Here is a 15,004-nt window from a genome sequence, read left to right on the forward strand (position 1 = left end):
ACAAGAAAAGGGCTTATGAAATTTTATCTCAAACTGCAAGTAACATGGGTAGTTCAGTATCACTAGAAGTTAAATAAGTTTTATATCAATAATAATTGGCACCAAAGATGCGAAGTTATTCTCAATTTTATCATTATTAGCTTTATTTCCGCAATTAATTTCAAGTACAGACAGAAAATCAGCACAATACACACAAAAAGTGAGAGAAAAACATTTTATTTGTACTAAGGCAAAAGGAGCTCATCTCATTTAGATAAAAGGAGAGCAAATGTTTTTGAGAATTTACAGACAAAAATAAAAAAACTCATATATTCATCACACCAATACATGATTGAATTTCCTACGTCAAAACTCTCTTCGTCCAGACTTGGCACCAGTTATTGCCCAGTACAATATTTCATGTCTTCATTTGTCAAAATGTCCTATTACCTATGTAAACATCTGTTTTATGTGTAAACTTCAAAAAGTAAATGGGAAAACCTGCTAATTTATTCCCTAAGCCCCTCAAAAAATGTGTTAACTAAATATCAAATTAATTACAGCATATTCTCTATAACACTGTTTCAACAATAACTACAGCCTGCTGAATTCCTAACAGAAAGGGTCCAGAAAAAGCTGAGATGCAGCGTCACGCATTAGTGTAATAACATTATAAGGCAATAATAAAAAAGGTAATATACTTTTTTTCTAAAGCATACTTGCCAAGACAAAAAAAAAATCAAGGCTGCGCTCTGCCAGTTCATTTCTGTAGTGTAGGATTTCTTCTTAGCTCAAGCTTTTCATTTTGTGCAACACCAGATTTTATTTTTTTTAATTTTAATTTTTTAGTTTTTCAATCCAAATTCTTTACGTGAAAAGTAAGAAAAACTGTTCCCAAAGAATCAACTAGAGTAAATGCAAACAGGAAATATCTGAAGTTAAATACTTCCAAAAAAAATAACCAACAGAACAATAAGGTCACTGCAGAAGAGTTCCACAACCTAAGTCAAAAGATTGAGTTAATACTACTTTTGTAACCTTCTTGTTGCTTCTTCGTTCACTTTGTGCTCAATTTGAATAAGCCAAAGTAGTCATACGGCAGTCTGGAAAGCATGACATCACCAAAGATTTTCTTTATTGTTCAGTGTGGCTTTGTAGTGCACCGCATAATCAACCTCAACTACTCAAGAAGGAAAAGAGAAAACGTTTCAAAGTTGTTGAAAATAATCTAAAAGTAATGATAGTATCACAGTAATCAAAATGACTGTTCTCTTTCCTCTAATTAAAACTTAATTTAATCTACTACTTGTCATTTTTACAAACTGCAGTTCACATTAAAACATTTGCTGATAACAAAAGCTTTTCTTTGAAAACAACACTGCTTTACATCTAGTCAGGCAGCTTGTGCATATCAGAGCATTCTGTCCAGAGAGACACAGAAAAAGGCAAAGGAGAAAAAGCTGAAATACGGCTACAGCTTATCTGTGCCTATATTGCTCTACAGAATCTCAGGCAGCACTAGAGACAGCAAGTTTCTTCAGATGATCCATAAATACTTGCAAGCTGACATCATCAGTAAGAATGGGTGCTCCAGATTCCTATAAAAGAAAAGAAAACAAAGAGGATAGATTAGTTATTGTGAAGAAAAGGCATTTTAAGGGACATATGCTCCATTAAATAAACACCTCTCTAAACTGAAGTTTAGGATGATCTTAAACGCATAGCGTTGCTGCAATCCCCTGACAAAAAACAAAAACAGCATTCTATACATTTTCGTTTTCATAAATTCAGGCACAAATCACAACCAGGACATGAGGAAACAGCCTCAAGTTACTGCAGGGGATATTTAAATTAAATGTCAGGAAGACTTTCTTCATTGGAAAGGTGGTTAGGCAGTGGAACAGGCTGGTGGAGCAGCTGTCCCTGGACGTATAAAGGAGATGTGTGGACACAGTGCTTATAGACAAAGTTTCATAATGGATTTGGCACTGTCAGGTGATGGTTGGACTTGATCTTAAGGGTTTTTTCCAACATAAACGTGATTCTACTTTATGATTCTATGACAACCCTCTTTCCCATATTAATGCATGAGTTGCAATGCAGCAAGATATTTACATCAATCGTAAAAAACTCAGTGTTTTTCACAGATTCCAAATGTTAACTTTCAAATTTTTAGAAGTGAAAACTTCTATGTCACCATTTCAGTACCATTCCTATCTCAGTGGAACAAAAGTGACAAGCAGAAATGCGCAAGCATCACAACTAGTGAATCAGTATCAGTCACTACTGAAGCTCAGACGCATCAAAATGGAGAAAGGAAGAAAAAAACCCACCAAGGATCTGATACTAAATAAGAGTCAATTAGCTTTTCCGAAGTGAGCTGGACCTACAGCTCTGTGCCACCTCAAGAGAGCCACAAAAACATCACAAATTAGTGCTACATCTAATTACAAATGATTAAATCTATATTGGAGGTATGCTTGTAATTTACTTTTTGACGCCAGAATTCCAAAAAGTTCAAGATGTTCTTTTTTTTTTTTTTTTTTTAAACTATCTACAAGCAAATTTCCATTCTAAATAAAACAGCAGAGTTGGCAACTCCGCAAATGTTACATCATAACTCTCTTAAGTTATCTGAAACAAGTTTTCATTACTCCCTATAAATTAAAAAAAAAAAGAAAAAAAAAGAAAAAGCACAGAACCTTTTTAAAGGTACTAAGCACCCACAATTCCAAATGGAATCCGAACAATCTGAACTTTACTAAATCTTTCAAAACAAAGGTGGAAAAGTCCTAATGAGGATGCTTAGAGCTGATGCTTCTTACTGAGAACTGGCCAAAACCCCTCCTCAGTTAATGACCAAGGCACAAATCCAGGAGCAGTAAGACTTTTTACACTATATAACACTTGATACACCACACAGCAACTGTCAGGGAAGACTCACTAAATTGTCTATCAGCTTCTGGAGGAAGGGTAATAATACAGAATATTATTCTTCCAAACCCTTCAGATGCTAAGCTTTTCTTGTTCAAGGAACCACAAGGGAATGACAAGTAGTTTAGTTCTGTTGCAGGATATGATTTGCCACCTTCTGTCTTATGTATGGAACAGAGTGCATCATCCTCCAGAAGACACAGAGCAACAGAGCTGCGAGACTTGTAAGAGGAGTTCCCCACAGTGACTGCTGTTGGTAATCCATGATACTTAAAACCAAAGCACAAACTCTTCCTTTAGCTTAACACAATACAACAAAAACCAGTGAGGGCTCACTGCACAACATACAAGACTGAAAAGCAGGTGAAAATTAGCTTTGATTTTGCACAAATCACCATAAATTTTGTTTTCTGTTCATTCAAAACGTTCAGCTAGGGAATACAGCAAGGACTTAAATGTAATTAATGGTGATTTAGTGACAGCTAACTGGGCATCTGGTAAGATTCGTGCCACTGACGTCTTCCATTTCAAACTGCAAATTCCCCAAAGCTACCAACAAGAAGATTTTTTTTTTTTTTTAAAAGGGAGATGAAAATAAAGGAATCCTCAAGTAAACACCATATCCAACACAATCTGAAAACTTCAACTGCATCTTAAAAGAGCAATCAATATGCACTGTCAGAGCAAATAGAATAGAGCTGTATGAAACTAGTTTACCATTATCTTCTGAAAACATTTTACATACCAAATAAGGTACTTATCTGCTGAAGTTTAAAAAAAATCTTTACTTATAACGTTAAAAACAAAGTAGTCAATTCATCACCTCCTGAAACATGGACTCAGTGGTGTGTGGGTGCCCTCTTCAGGTCAATGTGGACTAACAATTTTTTTCTGTAGACTTTCAGTTTTGCACAAAATACACAAATTGACACAAAACAACAGGAAGCTCAGGACAAAAATAAGAGCAAAACCACCTCAGTTCAATATTTCCTTTCAGTATTTCTAGTTTCATAATTTTTTTTTACTTGATACAGCTTTCTTCACAAAAAAAAACAGTTACAAAACAAGCTGGGTAATATGTAGAGCACACACATTACAATGATAGCGGGGAGATTAGCACACTGGGTTTTTTTCTATGTTACCCTAAACTGAATTATTTCCAACATTACAAGGGAAAGCTGCCTTTTCTAATACATATCAAAAATTCTCACTGGGACTTCTCCAGCATAAACAGTTTTCTTAGAGATCAGCTCAGTAGTTGTATTTGCATTTACATTTGAAACACTTCATTTGCTTACTAATTAAAAAGTACGAAAGCTGTTGTCCTATACCGCGAGAAATATCAAAACTCCAAAAATTTCCAGGTAGCACAGACATAAAAACCATTCAAACCACACATTTCATGAGGAACTTCATGGAAGTTTGAGAAAAACTTCCAAATCTGAAGGCAAAAGAAAAAGTTTAAACTGGTGCCCTCTCTGACTCAGTACAAGCTCTTGAAGCATTTTCACTCTGGATCTCAGAGCTCTATCCCACCAGAATTTTCCTTAGAACCAGTAGTACCTCTCTATGAAAACGTACCCTGATAAAATTTATCTGACAAAAATCACTGCCATAAAATTGCTACGCAGCTCACTCATTCATGACTTGAAAACCAAATGCCTTTTACCAAAATACAAGCACAGTTAATATGAAGGTCTGTCTGATGCCACCACATTTTCATGAGAAAATTACACCGCGCTAGTATTCATCCACTGCGATGTTTCTCTTCCCACTGCAAAAGCTGAGTTTGGAAGGATGACATGCGACTGGGATGCAACACTCAACAAAATAAGCAGCTACAGAATGTTTCATTTTTGAGCTCATATATTACTTCTTTCACAGGGAAAATCTGAAAAGTCTAATCAAATGGTTCACCAAAATTCCAAGGAATATCAGTACCTTTTGGTTCTTCCTTAAAAATAACTTCAAAATTAAATTTCCTCTACTGAAAAAAGTCTGTTAGTCTTTATGTGTGTTAAGCACCCTCTTTCTAAGGAATCTGAATATAGCTAGGAAATATGGCTAGACATGAAAGTATCCTAACAGAAGCTTAAAATAGAAAAGTAGACCATTTTTGTCTGAAGAAATGAAATTGCTTTTAACTTTCACAATCCTAGTGGCATCAGCCCAAAACGTTGGTTTTTTTTTTTCAGTTTCAAAATTTGACATTACTACTTTTATGTACACAACATCTTACCTGTCCCCATGCATACATATTGTTATGAGTCTGAGAGGGATTTACTTTTGAAAGCAGGAAACGAGCCTGTAAAAGACAAAGCACATGCAACAATTTAATCTTCTCAGGCAGAATTTTCTTATACTCAAAAAAGAATACTCATGTATGAAATACACTAGTTCTATTACCTGTGGATAAAAACAAGTACAGATGCCTATTTAGAAGAATGAGTAGCTTCTCAGCAAAAGTCACTCTCTGGATTCCATAGCTATAATGCAGAATTGCTAACAGCTTCTCGAAGAATCAAGAAGCAATTTTTCCTTTTTAAACACTAGCATGGAAACTGAACATCTATAAAATATTAATTAAAAGTTTAAGAAAAACCAGAAATCCACAAATAATACTATTCATATTGGTCCAAAGACTCTGACAAGCACTATCTTTTTGTCCTATACATCTCAAGGAAACAGTTTAAGCCAGTATGTTTAAAAAAAAAAAAAACAGGATTCTGTCTCTGCAGAAGTTTTAAAATTCCAGTTATTCACTTATTCATTTACTATTTTCATATGTTTTAGTAGAAAAATGCATATTTACTATAAAAAAATCTAAAGACATTACAACACATCACTTCCTAGATGATAAAACGTATACTTTGCTATACCTGGCTTCCTCCATGCTCTGTATCAATGTATCTGGGCATTGGAAATCTTGAATGAAGAATTTCTTGGGCATCATCTATGGGAGCCTGCAGCAAGTGATGGAAGTTTTCATATTCCGGCATATCTTGGTAACCTGATTTACGCCACTGAGCTATGGTCTGGGAACAGGAAGAAAAAAGAAGTTTAGAACCAATTTATGATGGATGATTCTAAAACACTGTATACTGGCTCCTTACTCCAGAAAATTCAGAGGTCTAAAATATATGAGTGAAAAACAGGTGTAGGTAGAAATACTACTCTCAAAAACTGGAATAATATTGATCTAAAACAAATAAACTGCATACTGAAGTCAATTCCTCCTAAACTTGTCCAAAGAAATAGGACTGACCCAAAACAGCAAGGCCAGCTACCTGTGTATAGGCAAGTTAGACTACCAGACTACAAATATGAATGAGGAGTCTTGTACTGGACACTCAGATGGTATCAGGCACTGAAGTGCTTTAGAACTGGGCCTTGACTTTCACAATATAGAACTTCAACAGAAAAAAGAATATTTTCTTAAGAAATTACTCATCTTACCTCCCCATGATATATAAGGATCTGGAAAAAGGTGTCCATAAGAAGAATGCGATCCGGTAAAATGCTGCTGCTATCCAGAAGAACAGGCTAAGATTTAAAAACAAAAAGTTTCCAACTAATGTAGAATTGAGCAGCCACAGGCATTACAAGCACTTTGAGTAAGTCACTGTATCGTCAGAACTTCTCCCATTTCTTGTTAAAGCTCCGTATTTTTTGTTTTCATGTTACACAATCTTATTGTAAAGTTATCCATCTTGATTCTGAATATTCAACTTCATGAAAGTAATAAAAACAGAATTCATAAGCTGTTTCAAAATTGTGCGCTTTTCTAGTCTTTTAAATATCTCCAGCCTTCCCCATACAATGCCATTAACTTTAATGATATTTCAGTGTATAAAAATGTGGTGGTTATTCAAGTATGGGATTTAGGGGTTGTGGGGTTGGGTTGGGCTGTTTTTGGTCTTGTCCTGGCAGCTATTACTACTGCATATAGCTTCCAACACTATCTACAGTAAATACGGATGATTTATGAAATCTAATTTTGTATTTGAACGTTGTAATTCACCTTATTAAGGGCAGTTTTACTATGTTAGTATTATATGATTTCATTGAATTAGCACCATCTGATTTAATTGGATCAGTCATATTAGAGACAGCAAAAATATTTATTATTCCAAGGTGAAAAAAAAGTTATCATTCATTCTACACTGAAATGTCAGCTCACACTTTGATCGAGTGGGAGTTTGATCACGCTTCCCTTCCACATCACCCACGTGAGTGACTTTTCTTTATATGCAGGAGAACAATCTCACACTTCTGAAGAGCTCCTCACAAACCACCTCATTACTTTAAATTAAATTCCACAGTGAAAAGTCTTCATTCTCATGACATAGTATTAAAAAATCCTAACAAAATTAGGTTCCAGCTGCCAAGATCCTTGCCTACTATGTTCATTTTCACCGTGTCACAGTTTCCTCGCTCTTTCTTTCCCAACTACTTGTGCTGCCTCCTACGTTACTCGTCTTTTTGGACCATTTATTTTATTTTATTAAAAAAATACAGTATATCTATACAGTATATGCCATTATAAGGTCTGAGATTCTGTACCAAATATGGTAACCACATCAAAATTAGAAGGTTTGGATGAGGGTACTGAGGTGGAGGGAGTTTTGTATACTATAAAGAACAGTTGTTTAATTTGAAAAGCATATTAAAATAAAAAAACACATTTTTGTTACATTCCAGCACCATAAAAACAAAACTACTACTGCTTTCAAAAAGCAGCAAAAAAGATTCCTTAGCTTAAAATATAATCTCTCAACAAAGCAAGATTTTCTCTCAAGACTGTTACATTAGAATTCTGAGATACGCTCTGTTCTTCGTCCTATATAAAATGAGTATTTTCTCATGTAAAAAATTTTAAAACAACATATTTTATAACGCGTATGACAACAAGGACAATACATCCCTCTCTCAAAACGGCATATTTTAATCTACAGTTAGGTTACACATAACGATACCTCTGGAGGTCCATTGAAGGAGTAAGCATAGAGAATTGGCTGAACCATGATAAGGGACTGTGTTAGATCTTGACGCATGAAGTGGTGACGATAGTATGAGCTCTCATCTGGACTGTTGTTAAAAACTTGTAAGAAAGGAGATCTTCTCAAGTGAAACATGAACTGCAAAACAAAAATCATTTATTTGAACTTCCACAAAATAAGAGTCGTACAAGGTGAGAAAATTTTTCAGGAGAACAAAGCACAAGAAACCAATGCCACAGCAAATTTGAATTCCAAGTCTCAGAATCACAGAAACAAGAATGGCAAAGATTGGAATGGACCTCAAACAGACTGCCAGCAAATAAGCCAGGGGTGCTCATGAAGCTGGGAGGGGGTACAGCCAGGACAGCAGACCCAAACAGACCACATGGCATCATGCTCAACAATAATACTGGAGGCAGTTGGCCAGGAGGCTGCCATTGCTCAGGGACTGGGTGCTAGTGGTGAGCAGCTATGGTTTGCATCGCCTTCCCCCCCCACCCTTTGATTACAGCTGTTGGTATTGTTTCCTTTTTTTTTTTTCTTCTCTTTGTTTTTAAATGGCCTTCATCTCAACTCGAAAGTTCTCACTTTTGCCCTTTCAATTCTCTTAATCTTCCTCCCACCATTTACAAGTGTTAAAACACAAAAGTTCTTTTCACTCTAATATTAATAAACCCTCCTTCTACTCACCTGTGGGTAAAGTGAAAAGGTTTCTGAAAATCTGAAAGAGCTTGGATCATCCTTGTGATATTCTCCAAATTTCTGACACTGGAGTGAAAGAAAATTGTATCTAAGTTCAGAAACATGGTAGCTTCATCATGCCATGACTGTAAGCTTGTTTGGTTTTAATAAACATACAAGTTGAGGTGCCTACACCTTTGTAACCAAACAGAAACCCAGCAAAAAAAAAAAAAACTGACATAAATTCTTTTCTTAACAAACAGTTATTTTGCATATGAGTCTGTAATGGTTTTTTGTTCTTCATTTAAATCACAAAGCAGAGTTAGATGATTAAACAGTCCTGAAGAACATCATTATTAATAATTTAATTTAAAGCTACTTACAGGAAAGAAATAATAATCAAAAACAAACAGAAAAGAAAACGGTATTTCTAAGAACAAAGTGGTTTTGAAACTAATGAGAATTTTGACTTTTTTTGCCTAACATATTTAATCTACAAACTTCCAATATCTGCTAGCATCGTGTTAGATTTTCTCTCAGTTGCTGGCAGTGACCAAGTGCTGAAGACTGAGGATATGTTAATAAATCAGTGAAAAAAACAGAGGTGCTCTTTCATCTTTCAAAATATAAATTCTCTCTTAATTCTGCATGCCCACCTGTGGAAATACTTCCCCCTCATCCCACTTTTAAGAAACAAGTACTGAATACCAATGAATAATATTGTCTGGAGACAAGAAAACAATTTAACTCTTAATTTATTTCTTACCAGTCGTATAAGTTGTCTGTCCAGCCACCTAAGTACATCAGGCCCCTCTTCTGTCTCTGCCCTATACACTGCCAGTCTAGCCATGAGAATTGCTGCAGCTTCCTGGTCAAAAGATGCAGCAATGTTTTGAATCTGTGTCTGTGCATCTGCCCAACTGCGAAAGAAAAATACATATATTTGCATCACAAAGAAAGGTTCCCAACTTCTCAACAGACTTCTTCAAAATTAAGGCAAAGAAAACAGTGTTTACAGTTTAACAGAAAATTTCATGCCAAAGATTCAAAAAACTACTGGGTACAAATGAGCAGCCCCTCAGGAAAAAAAAAGTTAATTATAAATGTCCTTTATAGAAATGCCACATACTCAAATAAAACAGTTACTTATATTAAAAAGTTGACAAACTGTGAAAAGTTAAGTAACAGAAAATACTGTCCACAAAGCTAGTCACACATCTTCACAGTCTTCTTGTGTACTTGCTCTGGGATCTAATTGCTTATTCTCAATTCACAAGGTGTACTATTATTCTGTTCTTTTACCACTTACCAAGATGATTTTACTAACACAACAAATGTTAACATGATACTCATTAACAGCAATGTCAATGCTTGCTTTTTTTTTTTTTTTTTTTTTTAAATCTGAGTGTTCCATCAAATTAACCAATCGAAAATCTTCTTCGTTTTAAAGGGAACATCATTTGACATTGGAAGATGTCTCCGTAATATTAAACACCGCTTTCCAAAACTGAGAAGTAAACTGAACCAGGAAAGCTGCAGGTAAAGATTACACACAGAAGAACAGGTATATACAAACCTCTGAACTGCAACACTCACAAATTAAGGCATAAGGTGACCTTTATCATTCCCTAAGCCTCATCACCTCCTCAGTTTAGGCCACAGAATTTGACTCAGTGCTTCCTCTTCATCTAAAATCACTTGGATGCAAGAGAATCTTTAGAGCCCTATCAAAACATCATTATACAGCCACTGCAATCTCTTGGAGACTAAACAGCCCACAGAATATAACAAAGTCAACTGTCTCAAAGTTGCCCTCACCATCTGTGGCACTAAAGAACCCAGAACAGTGGACTGGTAATAAAAATCTGAAGATGAAAGGCAAATATGTGTTTTTCTTCTTCAAATATGATTTGTCACAGGAAAAAAAAAGAAAAACCACATACTTTCTGGCAACTGTGGTCACTCTGATACGCCTCTGTCCACTGGAATGCTGGTACTGAGTCACAAACTGGATCGCACCACGTCCTCCTTGAGGAATTGGAGCATTGTGCTAAGTGCGGGAGGAAAAAAATAAACAGATGCTCCCAAGATCTTGCAGAGTAATTTGAAAATGGACAAGCAAATGGATAGAATACGATAAAGTTTTTAACAAAAGCCGTCTGAAATTCTATAAATGCATTGACTGATGCTTTCTTCATACCAAGTATCTTTACTAAACGTAGCTAATAAACTTGGAGACTGTTAAGGCATAGAAGGAGCATACTAGATACCGTTAAAGATTCTCTCTCCTTCCACACGCCCTCACAAACAACAATACTTTCAAGAGAACTGTGTTAGAATCTAATGAGATCAACAATTGTATCTGAACACCCTGGAATTACAGGACAACAAAACTGACATCACTATAAAAAGTCAACAAATTAATCCCATAAATCAACACTGAAACATATAGGCTGGAATTTAGGCATAAACTGCATACTGCAGTATGTAATATGTACACAGAATACATAGCTCACTGCTTTCCTGAGCAGCAAACATGTGAAAGAAGGGAAATTAGTAGAATTGAACAGCGCATTTCCTTGCCATGTTTTTATCCTCTTCTCTAAAACTTCCCTGTGGAAGAGAGGGGTACAGACTGTATGCCCCTAATGTGTTTCATTTAAGCCAATCTTTACTTACTTTACTTACAAACTGAGCACCAAAACCAAAATTAAGATTTAACATTATGAAGTAATTACCTTGTAACTGAAACAGAAATACTGAAAAGTACTTTTAAATAAACAGATTACAGCATCTTCATATATTGGAACAGAATTATATTCCACTAAGTAACGTTCTGAAAATAAATATTTGGACTTAGACGATGAACCTTAACCAAAATTGCTAAAGCACTTTGAATCTCACTCATTAACCAAGAAGGAGATTAACTCATCATTAATCTGTTAAGGTCCATGTCCTTAACTTTGACAATGCTACAGAACGGTAACATCATTTGTATACCTATTACTGTGCTTGACAAAAAAAAGACATAAAAAGATCATGTAGCCTTCAGCAATCACATAAAATGAAATTAACAGACAACTAAACAAACGTGTATTACCTGGTTGACCACTTCAAAGTAGAGTGCAAGTGTTGTAGTAGGATTAAGTCCACAAATCTTCCACTGACAAGTACCCCCTGTTCCAATCTCCTGTAAACAGATTTATATAACAACTTTACAAAACAGGAATGTTATTATATTTGCAACAGAGCATCTGTCTATTACAGGCAACATTTCACAATTATTCGGCTACAAGTTTTCTCCCTGGTCACTCTGCCATCTTCTCAGACAAAAACAACACACTTGCAATACAACTACCATGCTGAATGCAAGAATCGTTTAACAAAAAAGATAACAGTTTGAAAAAGTTTAAAATATTAGAAAGGTAAGAACATGGAATCAGAAAAACTGAAAAAGCAAGTCAAAAAAGAGGAAATGTGAAAAAGAAAATTAATACACTTGGCTTAAGCAGACCCAAAAGAAACAGCAGCACGTGAGGGATATGGGCAAAATTCACCAGCAACTAGTGAGCAGGCCTAGTGAAAACACAGCGTTAACCAAAGGTGGTTAGGTAAGCTCCTGACCTCTGGAGCCATTCCTATCGTTTTGTCGTGTGTATTCACTACTACAGCATGAGGCAATGTATATGTCCTTCATTTATTAAAGGATCATTGCATATTGAAGAAACATCACAAAAGAAGTAACAAATCGAATGTTGAGCTTCCCAAAGCATGAAGATGTAGAGAAAAAAGAAAGAGATGCACCACAGTTTCTAGCTTAGCAGCAAAAGGAGGAAATTTAGACTGAGGAATGTCAAACATATTTGTTTGACTGAAGAAAGACAAATGAACCAGATGTAGACCGACTGTTTCCTCTACTACAATTACTTTTACTAGCTTCCCTACTACTAGTCTTCTGTCACCTCCCACAGAAGGAAGACTCAGGTATGACAAGGTTTGCACTACGGTATACTCCAGTGGAAAACTTTCTCTAGGTTTTGATAAGACAGGTGAATTTCCTACCACTATTTTAGAGCAAATATATAATCTCATTGCTAACACATAACAAGTCAGGCAAGAGAATTGCAGAGTTCCGTGAAGTAGAAGCAAAGGGGTAACTCACCACACATTTCTTCACCCTATTTCAGATGGGTTCTACCTCTTTCATTAAAATGAACGCATGTCTACTAGAAGAACGAGCTGTAGCATAGATGTATTAAACCTTGGTGAAATGCTGGTTACTAAAGGTTTCCTCATGCAAAAGTAATTTTTAAAAGAGACAAGAAGAGACAAAAAAAAAAAAAATACAGAATTGTCAGAAGCAAGAAAATCGTGGAGTGCTTTTGCTGGGAATTCAGTATCAAGCAAAGCATAGGTTTGCAGAGAGAGCAGCTGTAAGAGTGTATCCTATCAAAATCCTTTCCTGAAACTATGTGACAACTCCCAGTGACACACTGTTTGAGTATGGAAGACATCTCACACCAGACTATGATTTCTTGTTACAACTGTTACTGTTCCAACTCCATTGTTCCATTAAACTAAGCTTTATATATCAGGAAAAACTTAGTTCCTTTGTGACCTGATTGGAAAGAGAACACTTCCACTTAGTGAATCATTTTAAATTACAACAATTATGAAAAATGAGCTCAAGTGGGATGCCACTTCTAACCCATGCCATTAAAAACTTCTGGTTGGTAGTCCGTATAGTATATAGTACCTAGTCACTAGTAACTAACAAAGTATCTGGATACAGATTGTGACAGATTTGAAGTGACGTCTCATATTTGTCATCAAAACAACACCAGTATCCAAAAAAATGAAATTAAAGTAAGCTTCATTCATAAGGGAGCACGTGAAACCAAACAAAATATTTGAGAATTACACTGGCAATAGTTGCCACTGTGCTTGTATTCCAAGTGTTGCAGCTAAATTAATTATCCAGTTACTATTTTAAGTGAGTTGCACATATCTACATACAGTTCACACATTTTACCTCAAAAATTTTAATTCAGATAATCTCAACAAAAAGGTTTTTGGAACAGAAATTAATTATGATATAACTGCAAGGCAACAGACATGAATTCACTATTAAATTTTTGACTGTCCCCTGTGATTTAAATATATAGCTTAAAAAGGGAGCTGCGCATTTAATTGCTTCTGGGAAGCACTATAAATTTTGTTGTAATTTACTCAATCACTCAATTGATAGCAGAAAATCTGTGACAGACCACCAAGAGAAAAAAAAATTACTATATTGAGATTTTTAATTCCCAAAGATGCTACAGGAAAAAAAAAAAATATTTGCTTCAAAAAAAAAAAAAATTAATGCTTCAGAGTATGCCATTTGTAAGCACTTGTACACCGCAAAGCGCTCTGTAACGCAGAGCCTATTAGGAACAAAACCAGAGATTTCTGACATTTAAGACATCGGTTACTCATATTAACTGTTTTTGACTTGTAATATAAGTCAAAATTAAACTCTAATAATATCATTTGATAAGCAAATAAATGATGATTAAAGTCTGTTGTAAATTTAAGGGATTTACTTCAGAAGCCTGTAATAGCTGGATCCAAATGATTATTAAATGCACGTTTGGTGAAATAGCTATACTAATGTCTCCTCCTGTTCTCTCAGTCTTTCTAAAGAAAGTATTTTCATGGCTCTCTTTTTGGATAAAAGGATATAGATTTGGTTTTAACATTAAAGCACGGTTAACCACTTTCTACTTGATTTCTGTTACATGAGCACATAGCTCCACCATAGTAATTTTAAAGCAACCACCCAGTGAACAATGATAACCAAGTAACAACGCACCTGCAAGGTCTAATACAACTCCAATCTAAACTAGCAGTGAACACGAACTTATCCAAAGAACAGCCCTCGAGTGTACTTAATTTAAAACTGTGAAAACCGAACACAGTTTACGGAAAAGTTTCATCCATCCTCTCTCTCTTCAGATCCAAAAATCCTGAATCCTACTTTACCATAATGGGACGTTACCTTCATTGGCAGCAAATTTTACTCACATTTTCAGAGACACAAGGTCCTTTAGAGTTTAGAGATACGCAGGGTCCAATAGCTCCAGAAATCTTTACTTCTCTTGAAGTCTTTATATTTAAAAGAAAAACACACATTAACATGCCACACTAAGAATTCAGCCTTAGTTTATCACAAATAAACTAAAAAAATAGTTTATCATGTCTATTTTCTAGCGATATCATCAGAATATTCAAAACACGAGATTAAAACTGAACACTTGTAGGCTAAGTCTGTATGTATCTCACAGCAAATTCACTCTCTGTATCTTCTAAACATACCTAAAATCAAAATCCAATCATTTACACTCTTGCAATGTAATTTTCCTCTTTTA

General features: G+C 35.3%; 1 protein-coding gene across 3 annotated transcripts in view; it reads right to left on the reverse strand.

Annotated features, from left to right (window-relative positions):
• Window positions 201–15,004, reverse strand: part of SEC23A (Sec23 homolog A, coat complex II component) — a 28,354-nt gene continuing 13,550 nt past the window's right edge. For all 3 annotated transcript variants that reach the window (XM_021401254.1, XM_021401253.1, XM_021401255.1), the window contains 10 exons: window positions 14,661–14,741; window positions 11,695–11,784; window positions 10,538–10,644; window positions 9,361–9,514; window positions 8,604–8,681; window positions 7,890–8,051; window positions 6,370–6,456; window positions 5,793–5,948; window positions 5,153–5,218; window positions 201–1,577 (listed from right to left, as the gene is read on the reverse strand). In XM_021401254.1, coding sequence (XP_021256929.1) covers window positions 1,488–1,577; window positions 5,153–5,218; window positions 5,793–5,948; window positions 6,370–6,456; window positions 7,890–8,051; window positions 8,604–8,681; window positions 9,361–9,514; window positions 10,538–10,644; window positions 11,695–11,784; window positions 14,661–14,741 — 1,071 coding nt within the window. In that variant the 3' untranslated portion in view covers window positions 201–1,487. The remainder of the gene's footprint in view (window positions 1,578–5,152; window positions 5,219–5,792; window positions 5,949–6,369; window positions 6,457–7,889; window positions 8,052–8,603; window positions 8,682–9,360; window positions 9,515–10,537; window positions 10,645–11,694; window positions 11,785–14,660; window positions 14,742–15,004) is intronic.

Source organism: Numida meleagris, chromosome 6 (assembly GCF_002078875.1).
Source record: "Numida meleagris isolate 19003 breed g44 Domestic line chromosome 6, NumMel1.0, whole genome shotgun sequence".
NCBI classification, from domain to species: Eukaryota; Metazoa; Chordata; class Aves; order Galliformes; family Numididae; genus Numida; species Numida meleagris.